General features: G+C 46.7%; 10 protein-coding genes across 10 annotated transcripts; 4 read left to right on the plus strand and 6 right to left on the minus strand.

Moving 5' to 3' along the window:
- Positions 1–117: 117 nt before the first annotated feature.
- On the minus strand, positions 118–2,286 carry LOC136197454 (uncharacterized). The gene is made up of 7 exons (XM_065987221.1): positions 2,206–2,286; positions 1,227–1,979; positions 981–1,164; positions 850–927; positions 740–800; positions 499–691; positions 118–448 (listed from the first exon to the last, which is right to left on the minus strand). Exons 2-7 carry the CDS (start codon positions 1,966–1,968, stop codon positions 216–218), a joined length of 1,491 nt encoding a protein of 496 aa, XP_065843293.1. The 5' UTR covers positions 1,969–1,979; positions 2,206–2,286; the 3' UTR covers positions 118–215.
- Positions 2,287–2,454: 168 nt separating this feature from the next.
- On the minus strand, positions 2,455–4,572 carry LOC136197455 (uncharacterized). Its single transcript, XM_065987222.1, has 8 exons — positions 4,525–4,572; positions 4,354–4,383; positions 3,643–4,302; positions 3,291–3,585; positions 3,153–3,237; positions 3,040–3,094; positions 2,864–2,992; positions 2,455–2,812 (listed from the first exon to the last, which is right to left on the minus strand). Exons 2-8 carry the CDS (start codon positions 4,367–4,369, stop codon positions 2,571–2,573), a joined length of 1,482 nt encoding a protein of 493 aa, XP_065843294.1. The 5' UTR covers positions 4,370–4,383; positions 4,525–4,572; the 3' UTR covers positions 2,455–2,570.
- LOC136197463 (CDGSH iron-sulfur domain-containing protein 2 homolog B-like) lies at positions 4,557–5,195 on the plus strand. Its single transcript, XM_065987231.1, has 2 exons — positions 4,557–4,944; positions 5,002–5,195. The coding sequence occupies exons 1-2, from the start codon at positions 4,591–4,593 to the stop codon at positions 5,092–5,094; spliced, it is 447 nt and encodes a 148-aa protein (XP_065843303.1). The 5' UTR covers positions 4,557–4,590; the 3' UTR covers positions 5,095–5,195.
- Positions 5,196–5,202: 7 nt separating this feature from the next.
- LOC136197462 (elongin-C) lies at positions 5,203–5,759 on the minus strand. Its single transcript, XM_065987230.1, has 2 exons — positions 5,499–5,759; positions 5,203–5,438 (listed from the first exon to the last, which is right to left on the minus strand). Exons 1-2 carry the CDS (start codon positions 5,720–5,722, stop codon positions 5,297–5,299), a joined length of 366 nt encoding a protein of 121 aa, XP_065843302.1. The 5' UTR covers positions 5,723–5,759; the 3' UTR covers positions 5,203–5,296.
- A 6-nt stretch (positions 5,760–5,765) lies between these two features.
- On the minus strand, positions 5,766–7,685 carry LOC136197459 (protein-L-isoaspartate O-methyltransferase domain-containing protein 1-like). The gene is made up of 4 exons (XM_065987226.1): positions 7,582–7,685; positions 6,641–7,230; positions 6,465–6,588; positions 5,766–6,415 (listed from the first exon to the last, which is right to left on the minus strand). The coding sequence occupies exons 2-4, from the start codon at positions 7,220–7,222 to the stop codon at positions 5,934–5,936; spliced, it is 1,188 nt and encodes a 395-aa protein (XP_065843298.1). The 5' UTR covers positions 7,223–7,230; positions 7,582–7,685; the 3' UTR covers positions 5,766–5,933.
- On the plus strand, positions 7,487–12,037 carry LOC136197456 (trifunctional enzyme subunit beta, mitochondrial-like). Its single transcript, XM_065987223.1, has 19 exons — positions 7,487–7,772; positions 7,826–7,882; positions 7,934–8,000; positions 8,060–8,104; positions 8,158–8,189; positions 8,240–8,307; positions 8,357–8,444; positions 8,495–8,616; positions 8,674–8,736; positions 8,792–8,884; positions 8,936–8,983; positions 9,036–9,075; positions 9,131–9,255; positions 9,308–9,387; positions 9,435–9,482; positions 9,547–9,634; positions 11,559–11,633; positions 11,690–11,854; positions 11,912–12,037. The coding sequence occupies exons 1-19, from the start codon at positions 7,646–7,648 to the stop codon at positions 11,945–11,947; spliced, it is 1,467 nt and encodes a 488-aa protein (XP_065843295.1). The 5' UTR covers positions 7,487–7,645; the 3' UTR covers positions 11,948–12,037.
- On the minus strand, positions 11,938–13,680 carry LOC136197458 (DEP domain-containing mTOR-interacting protein-like). The gene is made up of 7 exons (XM_065987225.1): positions 13,360–13,680; positions 13,149–13,269; positions 12,908–13,083; positions 12,548–12,853; positions 12,414–12,487; positions 12,246–12,350; positions 11,938–12,171 (listed from the first exon to the last, which is right to left on the minus strand). The coding sequence occupies exons 1-7, from the start codon at positions 13,643–13,645 to the stop codon at positions 12,049–12,051; spliced, it is 1,191 nt and encodes a 396-aa protein (XP_065843297.1). The 5' UTR covers positions 13,646–13,680; the 3' UTR covers positions 11,938–12,048.
- Positions 13,681–13,755: 75 nt separating this feature from the next.
- LOC136197457 (ankyrin repeat domain-containing protein 29-like) lies at positions 13,756–16,065 on the minus strand. The gene is made up of 8 exons (XM_065987224.1): positions 15,394–16,065; positions 14,850–15,326; positions 14,336–14,793; positions 14,259–14,287; positions 14,159–14,203; positions 14,056–14,106; positions 13,961–13,993; positions 13,756–13,907 (listed from the first exon to the last, which is right to left on the minus strand). Exons 1-8 carry the CDS (start codon positions 15,417–15,419, stop codon positions 13,764–13,766), a joined length of 1,263 nt encoding a protein of 420 aa, XP_065843296.1. The 5' UTR covers positions 15,420–16,065; the 3' UTR covers positions 13,756–13,763.
- LOC136197461 (uncharacterized) lies at positions 15,734–16,930 on the plus strand. The gene is made up of 3 exons (XM_065987229.1): positions 15,734–16,159; positions 16,243–16,520; positions 16,579–16,930. The coding sequence occupies exons 1-3, from the start codon at positions 15,817–15,819 to the stop codon at positions 16,840–16,842; spliced, it is 885 nt and encodes a 294-aa protein (XP_065843301.1). The 5' UTR covers positions 15,734–15,816; the 3' UTR covers positions 16,843–16,930.
- A 90-nt stretch (positions 16,931–17,020) lies between these two features.
- LOC136197460 (GDP-fucose protein O-fucosyltransferase 1-like) lies at positions 17,021–18,415 on the plus strand. The gene is made up of 5 exons (XM_065987227.1): positions 17,021–17,189; positions 17,241–17,335; positions 17,392–17,675; positions 17,745–17,931; positions 17,996–18,415. Exons 1-5 carry the CDS (start codon positions 17,021–17,023, stop codon positions 18,407–18,409), a joined length of 1,149 nt encoding a protein of 382 aa, XP_065843299.1. The 3' UTR covers positions 18,410–18,415.
- Positions 18,416–18,940: the final 525 nt, after the last annotated feature.

An 18,940-nucleotide genomic window follows, 5' to 3' on the forward strand; every position in this document is an offset into this window, starting at 1 on the left:
ATACGCAAGTAGTAGTGTACTGTCTTTGCTAGTTAGTAGCCTAATTTAGGAGCCCTCCTTCGCCGAGTCGTTTCTCGCTTTCTAATAAGATAGTCTTTGGAAAGACTACTCTACAAACTACTTCCAGGAGTGCAAATAGCACTATTAGTACTGTAATTATCTGAACTCAACCCAACATCTAGATGTTACTGTACTGTACTCATATAATAAAATACCTATACGTCAAGAAGAGGAGCGTGTACGATGACGTTATCGCAATGCACAATCCTATTCTTGATTTCTCTCACTTTCTTCTCCGCTTCGTCGCGTCGTTCCATGCACGACTTCTCCGTCTGTCGAAGTCGATTGAGGCCTATTAGTAGCGTTCCCACTTCTCCGTTCTTCGCCCGTATTGCCTCGAGTCTTCGCTTGATATCCTGACTCGCCACGCGCAACTGTTTCTTAGCAACTAAAGACCCCACTCAATGAGAAAAAATTGTGAAAATTTTTTCTCTCTACCTTTAATGTCTTTAGCGTATGTGGCGACTTCTTCCTGAGCTTTCTTTCTTCGCTTTCTAGCTGACTGGACTACGTGATCAAGAAGACCGGCCTTAACCAGAGACCCCAAAAGATGGCCATCGCTATCTGAAGTATTTCCATTCGTCTCGGAGCCTTTTGCTATGACTGGTGTCTTCCGAGTAAACTTGGGCTTCTGAAAGTACACATTGAGAGCAAAACTTACATTACTTCTTTTTCCTACAGAGCTCTTCTCCATTTCAACTGATAAAGGAGGAGACCCAGGCAAGTCAGCCAATACGAAGCTGCAAAAACGTAGTCATCACCGTAAAAAAATTGAAATTATTTATCTACCTCTCCGAGCTTTTCTTTCGTTTCTTTTCAGCTGATATAGGAGGAGGCTCAGGCAAGTCATCATTATGCAAATATAAGCTGCAAAAAATAGTCGTCGTCAACGCTAAAACAACGTGAAATTCCTGCTCTACCTCTCCGAGCTTTTCCTTCGTTTCCTTCTAGGCTGGAGACACGATTCGGGTTCTGACGACTCCTCCTTCTCACTCGAAGGACACAGACTGTGATATATAGCAGTGGCGTTGAGCTCGGCCTCTGAAACGGACGCAACGGCGAAAGGCGACCTCTTCTCAACGTTCCAAACAGACGGACTCGCTCCTTGGAGAGAACGCCCAGCCCAATCAAACCCCAAAACAATTAACTCTATACTCCATACTAACCATTTGCTAATAAAAACTTAACCAACGCGTTGTATTGATCAAAGGGAGCCAGAAGATGAAGTGCCGTGTTACCGCGATTATCCTGCGTATCGAGAAACACCCTGATATCGGTGAAAACAACGTAGGCTTGATGGAAAAGCGTCTTGACGTAAAACTCAGCCAGTTCAGCGTTCCCCGAATGAAGAAGATAATGAATAGCGAGCAACAAGGGCGTATTGCCGTCGTTATCGGCAACGATAAGACAGCCGTCGTATAAGTTCACAAATCGTTCGACGGCGTTTTTTTCCACCTCCGACTTCAGTCTCAAGCCCGATCCGTAACAGATGAAGCTGTGAAGAATCGTCCCGCCGGATGCGGGATTCCGATCGAGCGCACTGTAGCCGGGACGACCGATTAGCCAGTCGATTAGAGCGAAACGACCGAAAACGGCCGCCCAGTGAAGAAGGGGCAGTTCGACGCTGACGTCGTTGTGTTTCACGGCAACGAGATGCGTTTTGACGTCAATCGCGCACTTTTCGAGACGCTCGACCTCGTCTTGGAACACTCGACGCGCTTCGACGGTCGCTCTTCCCTTCAGCGAGACGATGACGTCGGGGATGGAGTCGGGATGCGCAATCATGATGGCACGCAATTCTGAGCCAGTCAGTAAGGATTGAGCCTGAGAATTCGATTCCAATGATGACGTCAACGTGACGTCATTTCCTGATGACGGCGGTGAATTCACTTTCACGTCAGACGCCATTGATTCCGAATCTAAAAACTATTGGAACCTCAATTTTTTTCTGTACTGCCGTAAATTTTACGTAACAGCCGCCTTCTCTCCTTCCAATTGATCCCTCGCCCCCCTCTTCAATCTAAGGCCTGTCTACTAGTCGCTCTAACCGTGCCTTAGGCTTTAGATCGATATCGAGGGGGGCGAGGTGACTTGAAATCTTTTTCGCCAGAAGACGAGCGGCTGAAGGCCAGACTGCGCACTCACCTAAGCGTACTGAGACCGTGAAACAACTCAAGAACTTGTACCCGTAGCCGGCGAGCGAGAAATGTGCAGAACCGCCCAAAACCGCGTAGCTTAGCGCGAGCTAACTCATATGGCCTAAGGGCGTTTTGAAATAAGTTATCGTTGTGTTTGTTTTTGCTTTGTTGGTGTTGTGTCTGTGTGTTTGTTGGCCCTTTAAATTGGGCACTGCTCCCTTGGGTGAGTGATTCAAAGATAATAATAATAATAATAATATGAGAACTTTTAGTTAGTAGTCTTAACAACTCCAAGTATAGATACGGTACATGATCCTAAACGACAAATGAACAAGGCTGATTACTTTTAGAGTATTCGAGTTTTTTAGCACATTATGATTCCGCTTGATCAAGATAGGGAATTTCGTCAATAATTTTGTCACAATGTTGAATCTTTGCCATCACCTCGCTCACTTTCTTCTCTGCTTCAGTTTGCTTCAGGAGGCACGCCGCTTCGGTTTCACGCAACTTTTCGAGACTTTCCGTCAAATTTTGAATCTCTTTCGTCATAGAAACAAACGCGTTGAGATAAATTGACATTTCGCTTCGCGCCTTTTTCAAATCGTTTTCACAATCTGAAAAATTAGAAGATTTTACTACCGCCAAATTCTCTAAATCTTATATACCATCGACTTTCTGATAAAGAGAGGGCAAAACGGTTCCAACAAGTCGTTGCTTTGTGTCTTTAGCAGCCTCAGTCATATCATTAAGCAGACCAGCTTCAATACATGAAGCTATAATATTAGTTTTGTCATCTAAAACGGATATAGGTTATCTTTCTCTACGTGAGAAGCTTTAGAACCTGTTGGCTGATGAAACGAAGTCACATTAGAACGAGATGGTCCAGAGGACGTTTTCTAAAAAGAAACATTGATAGAGTAGGTATCTAGGAATGATAGTAGCTCATAGCCATACTTGCTTTGACTTCTCTGGCGTTTCACTACAACTTCTTGGCTCTAAATCCTGCGACCAATCACTGGGCAGTCCAACTACTAAACGACTACAGAAGCAAGACGCTTGCTGCGCTACTAGAGTTTTTTTCAGTCCCATTACCTTCTATCGCTGATCTTTGTTGCCGACAGAACTGACGATTCTTTCTTCTTCTTGATCTTCGGCTGCGGAGTCTCCTTTGACCTTTCATCCCGTCTTTTACGCGGAGAACTCTTTCTCTTGTTTGTGGACGAGTCCAACTTTGATTTGTCGTACTTGCTTTCTTCTTCTCTTCGAGACGGCAATGAGATCGCCGGCGTCTTCCCAAGCAAAGGCGCGTTCGATTGCCCCTCATCGGATTTCAACGCCAAGTCGCCGGGAGTAAGTCCGTCAACATTTCGAGCCTCAAGACTAGCCCCTAAAATAAATTCCCCCCCTCCGACTCTATTATGCAAATCAAAGAGCTCATACATACCATTCGTGACAAGAGTATGAACGAACGATCTCAAAATGCTCCAAGGAGCGACGACGTGCAACGCCGTATTCCCGTCGCCGTCGCACGCGTCGAGCATTTCTCTCATGCGCAAATCGATGCGCGCCTGAACGATAAACGCGCGCACGGCATCCTCCCAAAAAATTCGCGAAAAGACGGTATCCGAGGCGACGATGTGCGCGCTGAGGAGGAGCGGCGTCAACGAGTCGTTGTCGCGCTCGTAGAAGGCGTCGACGAAAAGGGGCAAGACGCGATCCAACGTCGACGATTCGTCGCTGCTGTCTTTGCGTATGCCCATTCGATAGAGAAGGAAACTGTGGAGGGCCGTTCCGCCGCGAACGGAATCGCGATCGACGCTCGTGCAGTTGCACTCGGTGAGGAGATAGTTGATTTCGGCCTTTCGACCGAATACGGCGGCCCAGTGGAGAAGAGGTAGGCGGACGCTTTTCGTTTTCGTTTCGTTCTCTAAGGCGATTTCGTGTTGGGATATTCGGACGCCGGCTCGTTTCAACGTCTCTACGACGTCGACGAAGACGTCGTAGTTCTTGCGCGATATGTTGCCCTGGAAAGCGGTGAGAACGCGCGGCGGCGATTTCGATTTGAGGAGCTCCTCTCGAATGTCTTTTCCCGTCATCGTGACGTCTTTAGGAAGAGGAGACGATGAATTTCGGCGATCTTTGGAGGTCTGCTTACCGTTCAGCAGTGCCATTTCGAAGAAGGGACCTAAAATAAAAAACGCGAATAAAAAATATCTCGCCCTGCACGCACATGTCGTGTAAGAAATCTACTCTCTGGCTAGTATCTGTGCAGTACACGACATCCTACTTAAGAGACCATGCATTCATGCTGGGAGCAGGTACGTACCGAGCAAAGGAAGCAAAGAAAACGAATATCGAACGTGTTGTGTCGCCGTCTACGCATGCTCGCACTATGGAAAGCGTTCGCAATCTTTTCCACGTCTCCTTACCGAACTACTTGAAGTCGATTCCGATTCCTAAAGATTTCGGAGGCTTCTCCGAGCTGTCGTTCAACGAACTGCTTCGCTTGTTTGCTTTCGTTGTCTTTATTGCGCTCATAATCTTCGCCCTGATTCGTCTCTTCTTTGGAGGCGGTGGCGGAGGCAACGGAAACGACGTCACAGCAAAAACGCGATCTTCCGACGACAAACAAGCGGGATGGATCAATGCATCGATCGATAAAGACAAGAACAAAGTCGCAACGTCGAAAGACATAGAGGAGTTAGGAGAGAAGGCGGTTTTCTGTCGTTGCTGGAAATCAAAGAAAGTAAGAAGACGAAAGCTCATTTTTTTTTCCTTAGAGAAAATCTTTTCTCTGTCTAAGTTTCCCTATTGCGATGGGTCTCATAACAAGCACAATCAATCGACAGGTGACAACGTTGGCCCACTGATCGTTAAGAACGAGAAAGCCACGTGATGGAATCAGACATAGAATTATCCGTGCATGTCTTGAATGTGCTATTGCGCCTTTGCTTTGATTTGATGTTCCGTTCGCAATAAAATACACGTGACATTTCACTACTCCTATCTTTGATACATTCTTTATTAGCGATAGACTCACATACTATGAACGCATTGCAATAAGGTACTGTTGTTTCTTTTCTCCCCAATCGTATTATTCAACAATCGAGAAAATTGGCTGCCATGAGCAACTCCAAGGCAATTTCGGGTGCGATCGGGAACTCCGGGATTTCCGTGCTGCTGTTCGTGTAGCGCACCTTGTAGGTGAAATACTCGCACACTTTCATCAGGACGTGGGATCTAGAGAGGAGAATTTCTACAACGGGGCCCCCCTTTCTTTCTTCGCCCCCATCGACTTACGGAATCTCGCGAAAATTGACCTCGTTCGTCTCGTTCTCCGAAAACTGACCCGGCCCGCTGAGCATGGCTTTGATTGTGCCCGACGTCAGAGCGTGATCGCGTTTGATGATGAATTCGTGCCCGTCGCTCGAAATCAGCTTGACGTACATTGCTTCGGGACCCTCGCAGCCACCGTAGGCAGAGCCTTTCGCCGCTGCGGAGTTCGTTCCCTCGCCCTCGGCCATCGAAAAGAGAAAAGCGACACACGTTTATCCTGCGCACGCGCGCTGTGTTTGAAGGGATTTATTTACATAAGGAATGCAAGACACAATACAGCTGCATATGTACCAAAACACAAAGTTCTGAGTCTGTGAGACTTTACATTCTAATACAGTTATAATCTCTAGTCAACTACCTGTGGTCCATATATGATCAAGTCTCTGCATATCATTTCACTCATTCGTTCTCTGGAATTTCCATTTCTGGCTGTCCGCTTGGCGGTGAAATGGGCATCGTCTGCACGGCAAATGGTGTTGCGCTGCCCACAAAGCCAAGCCCGCCCAACTGATCCAATCGTATAAATAGCGGACCCCCGAAAGGGAGATTCATTGGTGAGACAGTTTCGTTGTCGTCGTCGTCGTCGTCGTCGTCGTCATCCTCGCCATTGTCTCCATCCTCTTCCTCCCCCTCGTCCTCCTCATCGCCTGTCTTTCGTCTTTTCTTTGGAAGTTGCCTGCTCAGCATTTTCTTCATACGTTCGGCTGCCTCTCGTTTCTCCATCAATTTTCTCTGTACTGCCTCGTCGTCCCTATAGCAACGCAAATAGGGCAGAATTGACTGGGGAAGCGGCAGTTCAGCCAAGCGAGAAAGACGCGATTCGCCAACAGACGAATGGATAGCAAGACGGCACAAGTCCTGAAGAGATATCGGCTCGGAAGCTAAGACAATTATATAAACTCTTCATAGACATACATATATCTCCCTTACTGATTTCAATGCTGGCCGTCAAATTTTTCTCCTCCTTTTTTGGAATGATAAGATCAGCAAAGGATACAGACAAGACGTTCTCTATTTTGTACTCATCCTGAGAAACCCGTTCAATTCTCTGTAACTGTAGAACACACCATACTACCATTGATGATACAAAGAATCTCAGACTGTACCTGATTTTCAAACGGAACGACAAGAATGCCTCCAACGCAAAGAAGACTCTTCAAAAAATCAATATATTCCTCCGGGCAAGCGGCACCGCAATAGACGCGATCGTACAACCGGAACGCTGCGTTGACAAAGAGGCAATTGCCGACGACGAATTTCGGCGGGCAAAACGACGTCAAATCGAAAGTGGGCGCCGTGCGCGTGAACTCGCGTACGCGCTCTTCCGCGTAGCGTACGTTGCGCTCGTGAATCTCGATGCCGTGATTGGTCCCGTGCGGACCGATGAGCGTTCCGACGAGCGTCGACAAGTACCCGGTGCCCGAACCGAGATTGAGGAAGGAGAGACCGGGACGAAATTGCAGCGCTTCGACCGCTTTCGTGTAAATGCACGGAGCGCTCATGTGCAATGTCCCGTTTCGCCACGCGTGGTCCTCGTACGCGCCGTCGCGATCTTCGACGAGAAAGAAATCGCCGCGATCAACGAGCCGAAAGGCGCGCTCGACCGACTCCGTCACAATGTACTCGTCATTTTTTAAATTGTCCACGAGATCGTCGTTATCAATGCCACGTGACACAGCACCTCCCATGGTCACGCCTACAAAATTCCTAATTAGCGACCTAATATTATTTCGAGGGGGAGACCACGCTATTAATAAATTAATACACGGGGGAGGTCGATACACGAGACTTCGGCGTGGCGCCCATAGAAGTGTACGGGGGTTGTTACGTACTCGTAAACGGAAGTAGGGTCTGGCGTCTATCCAAGGGGAAGTGTGGGAACTATCGGTTTCTGCGTGCTCCAGCGCGAAGTAGATTTAAGAGCGGCTGCTTTGGCGTCTTTGATATCGTCTCGGAAAGATCGCGTTCGAGTCGTTGCGCGCTGCGCTTTCGATTATCGCTGCGTTTGCAGTCGCGCGCGCGTCCGTGGATAGTCGCTCTTTCTTACGTTATTGACGTTCAGAGTGGAGTAGCGATCGTCTGCTCTGGCGTTCTTTGTCTCTGTGTAGGTGATGACGAGATACGGGGCTCCCTTGCGTTTTGTGTTCAATCCGGGGCGTCGATTGGAATCAACGTACTTGACCTTTCCACCGTTCTTGCAAAAAATGCTCGGATTGCGCCGCGTTTTTCAGCCCGCCGGTGCTAGAAATGATGCGTAGACTAGGCGCTGTTGTAACACTTTCCTTTTGAAGCCTTCTACGGCTTGGGAACGATCTCCACTGCCCGATATCAATCAGGAGGAGCGACGAGTAGGAAAATTTCGCTTCGCAATGCTTTAGAACGAAGTCGCTTTTGCTTAGCTACAGGAAAGAAGAACATTGTTTTGATCGAAGGCGTCCGAACACCTTTTCTCACAGCTGGAAGCGAGTATGAATTCTAGAAGAGGAGAAAAAGTCGAAGTCGTGTTATTGGTACTGTCTTAATAGCTATGCAAATCTCGAGCAATACGACATAGGAAGAATGGCTTTGCAGTAAGAGTCACGCGGTAGATATCCACCTATGATCAGATAGTTGTTCTTGTTAGAGGACTTCTGCAAAGGACTCAAATACCCAAGGGCAAGACCTCTATATTATACTTCCATCTATATAAATTATTGGCTTATCAGAGGAAGTTGATTACATTGTCTTTGGTAACGTCATCCAAGAGGCAAAATCAGCGAACATAGCAAGAGAAGTAGAGCTTCATTTTCGAGATCTTCGAATTATGTCACTCAACTATTTAGGTAGCTCGTGGGGCTGGATTTTCTGACTTTACTCCAGCTCACACAGTCAGCATGGCGTGCATTTCGGCTCACCAAGCTATTACATCGGGTATTGATTCAATAATCGTTTCCGAATCTCTGAAATTACTCTTGTTTGAGGGATGGGTCTTTTGGCTACTGGACAAGCTGACGTAATCATTGCCGGTGGCGTGGACTTTGCCTCAGACGTGCCCATCAAAGTGTCACGTGGTTTGCGAAAAACGCTTCTGAAATTGAACAGAGTAGGGTGTCTAACAAAAGCGCTCTAATAAAAAAAGTTGAAACACTTGGCATATTAGGCAAAGACTCTTCCTGCTAGACTTGGCCTTTTGCTGAGTGGCATTCGAAACTTGGGACTGGAAGTAAAGAACAAAGCAGAAAAACCTCATTTAACATATGTATTCTCTTTCTTCTTAGCTGCCGTCTATTAGTGAGTTTTCTACAGGCGAGACTATGGGTCACAGTGGGGATAGATTGGCTGCTGCTTTTGCTATAAGCAGAAAAGAGCAGGTAGCTGATTAATTTACTAGATATTTATTAGATACTCTACGTACTCCTTAGGATGAATATGGCGTGAGATCTCACAATTTCGCTCACGAAGCGTCAGAGGTTCGCTCTTTATTATAGGAAATATTATTAATTTAGTGCACTTCTGCTATAGAAAGGGCTTCTGTCTGACCGCTTGGACGTCATTGTTCCAGGTTAGCGTCATGCATGCTATTAATTGATGTTGGGATTTTGAATTTTTGGGCTCAGGAAAAGCTGGCTACGTTTCGAAAGACAACGGAGTTCGCAAATCGACTGTAGCCCAAGTGAGCAAACTCAAGCCAGCCTTTGTTAAACCCCATGGAAGTATCACACCGGCCAACGCGTCGTACTTGGTACACTGACACTATATTTCGCATGATTGCTCTTCACGAGTGCTTTCCAAAGACGGACGGAGCGACGGCTGCTCTGATTATGACCGAGGACAAAGCGAAGGCACTGGGATTCAAACCAAAGGCTTATCTCAGGCAAGTCCTATGTCGAAAACTAGCCACGGACTTTCACGCCTTTCTAGGGAATTTGTTTACGTTTCTCAAGATCCTAAAGACCAGCTTCTTCTCGGGTATAAGCATAGACTGCTATCTTTGCCATCAGGGAGTACGTACAGCCTTTTTCCCCCGCTTCAGGCCTGCCTATGCCACACCTAAAGTGCTACAGCGTGCAAAGCTCTCGCTTAGCGACATAGACGTCTTTGAATATCACGAAGCGTTTGCGGTAAGACGACTGACTCCCTTGTAATTAATTACAGTAAAATTATAAGTGATTGGCCAAGGGACTTTCTTGTAAAAAATTACAGTGAAATTACAAGAGATTTATAAGGAACGACTGAAAACACACGTTTTCCGTCGTTCCCCTTTACTCCAATTCGTAAGAAACGACTGAAACGGCGCCCGACGCGCCAGCATTCCACTACGTGTAGCGCACGTTCCGCTATGCTCGTTATAGAGGCGGCATATATCACCTAGATTGTGCTGACCAAGCTTATTCTCGTTGCTACGCATCCGTTTGCTTTTTGCCTCCAAAGAACGATCAAATGTCTTTAGAATAGACTCACAATGCACTTCGCGCCCGGTTCTTCGTCTCTACTCTCTCGTATGAGGCATTTTGATTTTGTCATGCGTTACACTGACATCATACACTGACATCATATGTAGCGTGACAGGGCGTGCCTTGCGTACGTGGCACGCGTTTTATTGTCGTTTTTTCGCGTTTCTAGATTGATCTGCGACAAAATTCATTTGTTTTTGTTGTCAGAAACGTATTTGCGGCCGATTAAGAGTGTTTTTTTGTGTGCATAGCTGCAGTCGAAGTGACCCAGGCAGGGTTGTTATACAGTACCGATCATATGTATTAGGCCACCCTGGTTTCTTTAGTAATCATTGTCGTAATACGCGCTCATTCATTCAAAAGATACGTAGAAGTCGAACTTCTGTTTGCACTAGTAACAACCTTCTACCTTTGCTCTTCTTTCGTAGAACAAATGTTGCAAGTTTTGTAGCAACTGTGTGGCGTTACAAGAGCAGTACTGTAACCCTGTCTATTTATAGTGCGTTTTGAAAGTTAGGCAAAACTTAGGCAAAATGAATTAATATTTGACTTCCAAAGTTAATAAGCATTAGTTTTATTGCTTGCGAAATTTTTGAGATTGAAACCAACCTAACTAAAGGCAAAAATCAGAAATTTTTAAAGTTTTAATTTTTTGCAAAGCATTAAGAAAATCCTTGTTTTAGAACTATACGTAGAAATTTCTGTTAAAAGCATCAGCAACTTCAGTAAAAGAACTGAAAAGGATGCTTATTTATTCCTCTTTCATCTAATGACAACTTCGATTTCTAAAGCATTAGTTAGACCAGTTTAGAGAATTAAAATGAAAAGGTGGTAAAATGGCGTTATTGCAAACAGAGTAGCTTCCTAGTCCCAAACTGGAGGCATGCGGAAGACAACTTTGCAACATTTGTTATGTTAAACTTTAACGACTTTTCAGTTAATTAAAAAAAATTAAGCATAGGAAAATTCAATTTTTACGCAAAAATTGTCCTATGTTCGGTGAAGGGTATTATTCTTAGTGTTATCACTAAAGCGCGTATTGTCTCAATGGAATTGCCACAAATTTGCTACAATTGTTTTTTTTTACAAATTTAAGACTTATCTCTTCTTTTAAAAAGAAGCTTTGCTAAAAGCAAAGAGAGACTTTTTTATCACGCATCATACAAACTTGACTCTGTATAAGGGTTACTAGGGGTGGCCTGATACTTATGACCGGTACTGTATATATACCCAGCGTTTCCATATACTTATCAGTAGCAGGAGCATGAGCTCTTGGCTAGGATAGAAGGGAGTTGGAAACTCTCCCCAAGGGTTTGACCACTGCCCGGTGGCCGGTCATTCTCCTCACTTGACAAGGGCTCCGGCCTTCCTAGTCCAATAGTTCCGCTGCGCCTGTGAGATACCTCTGATACCGGATAAACCTCCATAGCACCGTCTTCCGTGTGGTTTGTATCAAGTGTCGTAACTTTTTATAAATTTTTAAAAATTTGCTGCGTGAAGTGTTTAGCAGTGCAGCCTATTTGGAATCGCATCTCACTCGTTCTTGATTTCATTCTCAATTATATAGAGGATATCCCTTTCTGTTTTGCAGGGTCAGATTCTGGCCAATCTCAAAGCAATGGATTCTGACTGGTTTGCGAAGAACTACATGGGCCTCAAAGAAAAGGTAAAAAGACGCGTTCGCCCAACAAACCATCAACCTCACGGACTTGCTTTATTTAGGTCGGCAGCCTTCCTATGGAAAAATTTAACCTTTGGGGCGGATCACTATCCATTGGGCATCCGTTCGGCGCAACTGGATGCCGCCTGGTTACAACAGCAGCTAATCGACTCGAAAAAGAAGACGGGAAGTTCGCTCTTGTTGCTGCGTGTGCTGCTGGGGGACAGGTAAAAATAGTCTACGTATTAGAGAGGCGCTTGCAGACATGAGATGCTTATTGCTAGGGTCACGCATGCATTGTGGAAAGATATCCCAAATGAACGCGTGGTATCTAATGAGATTCGAGGACATTGTACAACTGGAAAATAATAGGAGGAGGAAAAAAGGCTAGAAAGTTTCGTGTTCATATACATTTCTACTACTAGATTTTCTTCATCGTGACGAGGGTTGCCGTGGTGGGACCAATGAGGATGAGGCGCGCCGCTTCCGTGTGGGTCGAATTGAGAACGTCTTGGCCGTTCACGGAAACGAGGTATTCACCGACCTGAGAAAAAATAAATTAATATGTAGGGGGGGGGGGGGGCTAATAATCAACATTGAATTTAGTTATACATGTACCGTTAGTCCTGCAACTGCCGCTGGGCCAGATGGGTCCACGGTGTGCACGTGGACAGGTTGAGCTCCGCGTATCACAAATCCATACCCAACAGGATCGCTGGCCACCTAAAACAAATACGTCTAATTAAAAAATGCCTCTTGGGACATTTTTTATCACTACCCCCTCACCTTCACAGTTTTCTTCGTGAACGGAGCTCCAGATGCCATCAGTTGATCGACGGTCACAGGTTGCGCAACCGGTTCTAGAGAAAAAAAAGAATCAATTAATTGAACCCAATCCCCCGACACGTGACAATCCGTGCCTTCGGACGGCGACGGCACGGGCATAGGCTTCCTATCACTCGAAGCGGGATACATAGGCGTATAGGTAGCCTCCTCCTCTTCGCTTTGCGAGGGCGCTTCCGCGCGTGTACCCGTTACCGCGCCCGTTCCCGCTCCCGTTCCATTGACCGTTCCCTTTCGACTTCGCTGCTCTTTCGTGCTGCGACGAACGCGCGGCGACATGCTCTTGAGAAGGCTCAATACGTCGGAGAATTTCTTCGCTTCCGTCTCGTCGTTTTTGAATCGATAGAAAAGATGTTCGTCTCGGAAGTGATGATCGTCGCAAACTGTTCGAAAATTAGGGGGGAAATGGATGCTTCTAGGATTTCTTTCCTGTTTACCGTGATGAATGACGCCGGCTTCCAAGAGCTCTCGACCTTCCTTCACGCCTTCGTCGCGCGACGGAACGTCGCCGTTGGCGATCAACCAATCGACGAATTCTTTACCTACGAAGCATTTTTTGTACGTTTTCAAGTGATACTTCCTATCCTTGATCATGTTCTTGTCTTTCTTGAGACTGCAAGTGACAAAAAAAGAAGTCCCGCCCCTTTTTCCCTTTACGACGTTTTTTAGCGTACGTACCGACTGTAGAGTCTTTGTCCGCGCGCAAACGCGATCGCATCGGATTCCTCCGGATACGTTCCGTCGTCCTTGCGGAAACGATAGAACAGAAAATCGTCCTTGAAGTCGTGATCGTCGCAAACTGACGAAGGCAAAACGTAAGAAGAGGGAAAGGGGGCCTCACTTCCGCCTAAGGCGCGATATCGCCTTCGTCTCTCTTTCCCCCGCTCACCGTGATGAAGTACGTTGTAATCCTGAAGCGTTCGCATCACTTCGACGGCCTGCTCGCGCGATTCGGCTTCGCGATTCTTGAGCAGCCAATCGACGACCTCCTGACCGACGAAGCAGCTGGGATAGAGTTTCAAATGATAGCGACGATCCTTGATAAGCGAATCGTCGCTCGCATGAAGCCGTTCGCGCAGTTCTTCGCCAATTGCCATGATGTCCATCCTGCGTTGCGACGAATGCCCGACTGTACAGCCGCTCACTCCACGGGATTCTGTCCGATGACGTTGCATGGCCGGCCCTTTTTTTCGTTCTAGACGCGTCGCCGAATAAGGGTCATACGGGCGTGACCTTACCTAATGTGCCGGAAGTTGCTTTTGAGGAGGGACGCGTTGCCCTGGTGTGTACACATCATTGCCATAGTTTGCTCGTAAACATAAACAACCACATCTGTTCTACTACGTATTGTCTTGATGCCGCCGCTCGTGGTCGTTGTGCGTTATGTAGCAGGTTACGTTGTTGCCAAAGATGGCGTTCTGCCTGGACAGTCCTCGGCTATACATAAACAATACGGGTCATTGTGCAGTACATAGTTTCTTTCTTCTTACATCATCTCTTCTGAGACTCTCAGCCTTGACATGCTGATGTGGTATAGCAGAGATCGTTTTAGCCAATAATCATATGTTCTAATACGTGCAAGTACCTCAAGCTCCTTCTCCAACCTCAAAACATGTGACTGTAGTTCTCTCAGGTGCTAAATAAGCACAAACTGGAGACTTTTTCAAGTAGCACTTTATCCTATGTACCAGTTTAATTGTTTGATTATTCTCCTTGCAAATCTGGCAGCAAGTCTAAATTGATGAGGCTATAACTTCCAATACCTCTAAAAAATATGGGCTAACGTACCTCTGATTTTTCAGAAGCCTCGAATTTTCCTAAGATTAGTCACCAATTGTAGAGTACAGAATTTCAAATCATCTTACCTGCGTAAGCTTCCATGAGTTTAGTGACTGCTACCTGGCTCCCTTTCTGTCCAGCTTCAATGGGAGATCCTTCAGGCGTTCGATGACAAGGATTGGCTCCTCGTTCGAGCAACAATTTGACGCAGATTGATGCTCCCCTTTTAGCAGCAAACCAAAGCGGAGTTCTTCCCACCTGATCTTTTTTATCTACAGGCACATCGGAATCAAGTAAATATTGAACAATTTCAGCGTTTCCGCAGTTGGCTGCGTGATGCAAGGGCGATCCAATCCACGTGATGCAGTTAGGATTTGCTCCCTTTTCGATTAGTTTCTTGCACGCTTCTACATCTTTACTTGATCCAGCCGCCCAGCAGAGCAAGTCATTCATCCAAAATTGCTCCTCGCTCTTTTCAAGATCTAAATTTCTCTTATCGCCCTTTGCTAGCTCATTCCAAAAAAGAGTGAGAACGTTCTCCGTTCTAGCTCAAGTCTCACGTCAAAAATCTACCAATTTCGAAATCGTTCTAACACTGACCTTGAGTGCTTTCCACTTTGGAGTTCCGTTACGTACGCAGAAACGACGTCGTTGGTTTGTTTCCAAGACGAGCAACGTTGATAGCTTGCGTTATTCGAAATGAGCCATTCAATGCAATCAAGTTCGTTAGCAATAACCGTCCAGAAAAGAGGTGTAAGCCCGTGGTCATCTTTGATGTCGACCGGAACGTTTTTTGATTTCAGAAGAACGTCAATTACCTGAAGGAGACCTCGCGCGGACGCGCAGTGGAGAGCCGTTTTTCCCGCTAGTTTCCACGTTGGATCGGCTCCATTAGCGCAGAGGTATTTGCAGACGGCAACATTGTCCTTATAGGAGGCCCACCATAGGAGAGCGTTCTTGCATTCCTGAACAATTTGGGAAGTAGAGACGTCGCTCAGCCGACTGCAAACCGACGACGTCGGTTCCTGAAGTGATTCCAGATGCTGTATGACAGCGTCAACGGTGCAGTTGCCAACACTTGAGAAAAGTGACAGTAGACCATTACGCAATGGCGTCAAACGGTAGTAGACAAGCAAGACCTTACTCTAGTGTAAAATGATGCGTAGCCATATCTCGTTTTAGATAGAGCTAAGACGTGCAGTAAGTAGAACAACGCTACAGTTCACAAAGGTCACGGATGATATGATCGAGACGGGGGTAACTCCCTTCTATTATTAGACTCATTATCTCGAAATTATAAGAAGAAACGGCATTCGAAATTTGAATTCGTCGATGCGTCTAGAGTCCGTGGACTAGCACGTTGACGTCATAGATGTCCATGCATAAACCAAAATATAATCCGGGTATCACGTGCCCGTTTCCACGATACATCGTTTTGTTTATACCGCGTCGTCAACAAAGGCCCACACAGTTGCGTCTGTACGTCAGTTGCCAAGGCAGAGCCGAGTTGAACGGGTCGGGTCGTTGACGCACGTTTCCACAGCAGTACCTGATTGCACGAAAAAAAATGGGTTGCGGTTCATCTCAAGCTGCAGCAACAGTGCAGGTCAAGCCCTGCAACGCACCGACTACAAAACCGGCGCAGGACCAATCGCGTCCCCAATCGAGTCGATCAAACCGCTTCAGTCGCAGCATGCAATCGCTGAAGGCGAGGAAAGAATCGTTGGCCGCGACAGAGTCGATGTCGTCGATGAGCGACGTTGGACAGCGAAGCGGCGAAACAAGCGCTCGAACGTCGGCTCGAACGATCGATTCCGGCCTAGGCGAGGCAACACGAAGCGCTCACGGACACCAGATATCTGAAGAAGCGTCAGAATCGAATTTTCACGTCGAGGGAGACCGAAACCCAGGTTTGTATACGCGCGTTGCCAGGGGCTTTGACCCGGCGCACCACGTGAGTCATTACCATCGACGCACTTCCGCCTTTTTCCAGATTTGACCGTTTCTGGCACGAGTCTGACGCGTCGTACTGACTCGAAGAAGAAATCCGGCGTCGATGCACCCGAAGCGGAGGGCATGAGTGTCGTCGAGCGTCCGGCATCTCGCAGCGGACGGGCTTTTGATATTACGTTCGGTGGCGAGGAGACTACAACCAAACGAGCGCTGCCGCCGCCGAAGTTGGCGAAGCTGGAGGCACGGCAAAAGAAGAGGAGGGAATTGACGCGAGAGGAGTTGGAGGAGAGATTGAGAAAGGCCGAAGAGAGAAGACAGGCACGTTGATAAAGACTTCGATCGCGCTATTGGTAGTTTGATCTGTCTTTTGCTTTAGGAATTGGAGAAGAGACTTTTGGAGAAGATCGCTCAGCAGAATGACAAGGAAAAGAAGGTGCACGGTGCTCTGGAAGGTTTTGCTCAAATGCAAAATAAAAAAGTGGAGAAGTTTGCGGAAAATCTCGAAAAGAGCAAGGAGAATCGAGAGGCTTACTTGAAGAGTTTGCGTGACCGGCTCAAGGCAAAGGAGGAGCATGCGCGAGTAGTGAGAGAAAACAAACGAAATGCATTACCGCTAAGGGAAGCGCAGGAAGCGAGGTAGATAAGACAACTATTTTTTTCTATTGACACAATCTGTTATCAATACATTCACCCTGAGAAAAGCTAAAAAGGACTGATTTGCCCGCGAAGCGCACATTGCGCGCATCCACCCCGCGGACACTCCCGCGGAGACAGCGGACGTATCTAAGCAACGCGCGTTAGTAGTATTTACGTCAACAATGTTCTGCAGCGTTCTTAGCCGCCTGTTCACGGCGGCACTGCTCCTCGCTACTCTCTCGCATCATCACGAAGACGCAGACTTTTATCCGTCGTCGAAATTGCGCGTGGGACCTGCGCAAAGCCTAGAATGGGATCCGAACGGCTACCTCATCTTTTGCCCGTGCATGGGTAACGAAACCGAATCAAATCGATTTCAATGCACAGTTTGAACTGCGCTAGGTCGCTTCGGCAATCAGGCCGAGCATTATTTAGGCAGTCTACGCGTAGCGAAAGAAATCAATCGAACGCTAATTCTACCCCCTTGGAGATCATACGTACGGTCCCAAAAACTCTAAGAACTCCACGCGTTTCATTTTCAATTTTGTTTCAGAAAAATATTCCTTTTACTGACTGGTTTAAATTGGAGCCCGTGCGCGCCTATCATCGCGTCGTAACGGCCCACGATTTCATGGAGTTTCTCGCTCCGGAACATTGGCCGCCCGAGAAGCGAATCGGACACTGCTGGAACTTTCCCAAGAACAAGTGCGAAATGAAAGCGGGAAATCCGTTTGGGCCCTTCTGGGACGAATTGGGGATCGATTTTGCGGAGGAGCAGAACTATCGGCTGGGGAATGACATGGATAATCCTCAAGTCGTTCGAGAGTGGAAGGAAAGGTAAAAATAACTGTCAACCTCGTTTCCTTCTAAATATTATTTTTTGATGCATGACATCCTTTTGTGTAGATTTCCTCCTGATATGCATCCTGTGGTCGCTTTGAAGGGAGCTCCCGCTAAGTTCCCAATTGCTGCATCGAATCGGAATATTCAACGCCACTTCATATGGTCTGATGCCATTGAAAGAGAGATCAAGGAAAAGTTTACGGCTGAGCGCCCATTCGTGGGAATACACCTGAGAAACGGGCAAGACTGGGTACGTAACCTCAGCCTTTCCCATTATCAAATGCTCACATTTAACGTTATTCTTTTTTTCACAGGTAAACTCTTGTAACCATGCTGGTGATATACCTCAATTCTTTGCTTCGCCGCAGTGCCTCAGCTCGGCTCAACGCGTCACCAAGGATCTGTGCATGCCTTCGATCGAAGAGATAGTCAGTCACACCCGCGAGGCCGTCATTCGCGTTCGAGCAAAGACCGTCTACATTGCGACGGATAATAATCCTTATTTGGATGAGCTTCGCGCTGGCCTGCAGGACTTTGACGACGTCGTGTTGCTTCATCTCAATCCATGGCTTCCACAAATTGATTTGGCTATACTGGGTCGCGCTGATCATTTTATAGGCAATTGCGTGTCGAGTTTCACAGCGTTTGTCAAACGAGAGCGCGATGCACAGAACAGAACGTCGACGTTTTGGAGTTTTAATAGGCCAGGGGACGTCTCTGGGAAATAATCAAAATTCTCCACTTTTCACTTCTACTTTGCGTTTATCATACTGTAGTCCTTTAGGTTTATTAACTAGAGAATGATGGCCTGGTGCTGGCCATCATGCATAGCCTCCCACCGCTTACAATACGCGAGCGCCTTAGATAATGTGACGTCATAAAATTTCACGCTATCATAATTCACGTTGTTGTATATATTACAGCTCACACATAGTGTACTGTACGTACATACATAGGGCTCATGTTTAGGATCCTAATTAGGCATTCTCTGATACTGGCTTTGAAGTTTATTGTATGTGTAGGTACGTGTACGGGTCATATTTACTGTTACCCGTACACGCGTACATACCCACGCATATACTGTACATGAGTGGATAGGATTGATTGTGACGTCAGAGTGTGACAATCAAAACCGTCGTTTCGCCTTCTCAGCGCATTTATAAAACGGAAAATACCACCGAACAATTTCTAACAGGGATTTCTAAGCATTTTATCCGTTTATCAAAGAAAAAACACTTTATTCGCGCCGTAAATAGCCT

The sequence above is a fragment of the Oscarella lobularis genome, chromosome 17 (genome assembly GCF_947507565.1).
Source record: "Oscarella lobularis chromosome 17, ooOscLobu1.1, whole genome shotgun sequence".
NCBI lineage: Eukaryota > Metazoa > Porifera > Homoscleromorpha > Homosclerophorida > Oscarellidae > Oscarella > Oscarella lobularis.

What these genes read in the sequence shown, in the direction of transcription:
- LOC136197454 (XM_065987221.1), bottom strand. Translation starts at nt 1,968, where the DNA reads ATGGCGTCTGACGTGAAAGTGAATTCACCGCCGTCATCAGGAAATGAC. An exon ending in CGAAAGAAAAGCTCGGAGAG is followed by an intron (nt 801 to 849) that starts GTAGATAAATAA and finishes ACGTTTTTGCAG; the next exon opens with CTTCGTATTGGCTGACTTGC. An exon ending in ATACGCTAAAGACATTAAAG is followed by an intron (nt 449 to 498) that starts GTAGAGAGAAAA and finishes TGGGGTCTTTAG; the next exon opens with TTGCTAAGAAACAGTTGCGC.
- LOC136197462 (XM_065987230.1), bottom strand. Translation starts at nt 5,722, where the DNA reads ATGGCCGAGGGCGAGGGAACGAACTCCGCAGCGGCGAAAGGCTCTGCC. An exon ending in GTCAATTTTCGCGAGATTCC is followed by an intron (nt 5,439 to 5,498) that starts GTAAGTCGATGG and finishes TCTCCTCTCTAG; the next exon opens with ATCCCACGTCCTGATGAAAG.
- LOC136197460 (XM_065987227.1), top strand. Translation starts at nt 17,021, where the DNA reads ATGTTCTGCAGCGTTCTTAGCCGCCTGTTCACGGCGGCACTGCTCCTC. An exon ending in TACCCCCTTGGAGATCATAC is followed by an intron (nt 17,336 to 17,391) that starts GTACGGTCCCAA and finishes ATTTTGTTTCAG; the next exon opens with AAAAATATTCCTTTTACTGA. An exon ending in TGAGAAACGGGCAAGACTGG is followed by an intron (nt 17,932 to 17,995) that starts GTACGTAACCTC and finishes TTTTTTTCACAG; the next exon opens with GTAAACTCTTGTAACCATGC.
- LOC136197455 (XM_065987222.1), bottom strand. An exon ending in TCATACTCTTGTCACGAATG is followed by an intron (nt 3,586 to 3,642) that starts GTATGTATGAGC and finishes AATTTATTTTAG; the next exon opens with GGGCTAGTCTTGAGGCTCGA. An exon ending in ACAAAGATCAGCGATAGAAG is followed by an intron (nt 3,238 to 3,290) that starts GTAATGGGACTG and finishes TTGCTTCTGTAG; the next exon opens with TCGTTTAGTAGTTGGACTGC.
- LOC136197461 (XM_065987229.1), top strand. Translation starts at nt 15,817, where the DNA reads ATGGGTTGCGGTTCATCTCAAGCTGCAGCAACAGTGCAGGTCAAGCCC. An exon ending in CGAGGGAGACCGAAACCCAG is followed by an intron (nt 16,160 to 16,242) that starts GTTTGTATACGC and finishes GCCTTTTTCCAG; the next exon opens with ATTTGACCGTTTCTGGCACG. An exon ending in AGGCCGAAGAGAGAAGACAG is followed by an intron (nt 16,521 to 16,578) that starts GCACGTTGATAA and finishes CTTTTGCTTTAG; the next exon opens with GAATTGGAGAAGAGACTTTT.
- LOC136197459 (XM_065987226.1), bottom strand. Translation starts at nt 7,222, where the DNA reads ATGGGAGGTGCTGTGTCACGTGGCATTGATAACGACGATCTCGTGGAC. An exon ending in TCGTTCCGTTTGAAAATCAG is followed by an intron (nt 6,589 to 6,640) that starts GTACAGTCTGAG and finishes TGTGTTCTACAG; the next exon opens with TTACAGAGAATTGAACGGGT. An exon ending in GACGGCCAGCATTGAAATCA is followed by an intron (nt 6,416 to 6,464) that starts GTAAGGGAGATA and finishes TAATTGTCTTAG; the next exon opens with CTTCCGAGCCGATATCTCTT.
- LOC136197463 (XM_065987231.1), top strand. Translation starts at nt 4,591, where the DNA reads ATGGAAAGCGTTCGCAATCTTTTCCACGTCTCCTTACCGAACTACTTG. An exon ending in GTTGCTGGAAATCAAAGAAA is followed by an intron (nt 4,945 to 5,001) that starts GTAAGAAGACGA and finishes TCTCTGTCTAAG; the next exon opens with TTTCCCTATTGCGATGGGTC.
- LOC136197456 (XM_065987223.1), top strand. Translation starts at nt 7,646, where the DNA reads ATGACGAGATACGGGGCTCCCTTGCGTTTTGTGTTCAATCCGGGGCGT. An exon ending in CGCTTCTGAAATTGAACAGA is followed by an intron (nt 8,617 to 8,673) that starts GTAGGGTGTCTA and finishes TTGGCATATTAG; the next exon opens with GCAAAGACTCTTCCTGCTAG. An exon ending in CTTGGACGTCATTGTTCCAG is followed by an intron (nt 9,076 to 9,130) that starts GTTAGCGTCATG and finishes TTTTGGGCTCAG; the next exon opens with GAAAAGCTGGCTACGTTTCG.
- LOC136197458 (XM_065987225.1), bottom strand. Translation starts at nt 13,645, where the DNA reads ATGCAACGTCATCGGACAGAATCCCGTGGAGTGAGCGGCTGTACAGTC. An exon ending in AGCCGGCGTCATTCATCACG is followed by an intron (nt 12,854 to 12,907) that starts GTAAACAGGAAA and finishes ATTTTCGAACAG; the next exon opens with TTTGCGACGATCATCACTTC. An exon ending in CGGCAGTTGCAGGACTAACG is followed by an intron (nt 12,172 to 12,245) that starts GTACATGTATAA and finishes ATTTTTTCTCAG; the next exon opens with GTCGGTGAATACCTCGTTTC.
- LOC136197457 (XM_065987224.1), bottom strand. Translation starts at nt 15,419, where the DNA reads ATGGCTACGCATCATTTTACACTAGA. An exon ending in ACTCATGGAAGCTTACGCAG is followed by an intron (nt 14,288 to 14,335) that starts GTAAGATGATTT and finishes GACTAATCTTAG; the next exon opens with GAAAATTCGAGGCTTCTGAA. An exon ending in AGAGTCTCAGAAGAGATGAT is followed by an intron (nt 13,908 to 13,960) that starts GTAAGAAGAAAG and finishes GTTTATGTATAG; the next exon opens with CCGAGGACTGTCCAGGCAGA.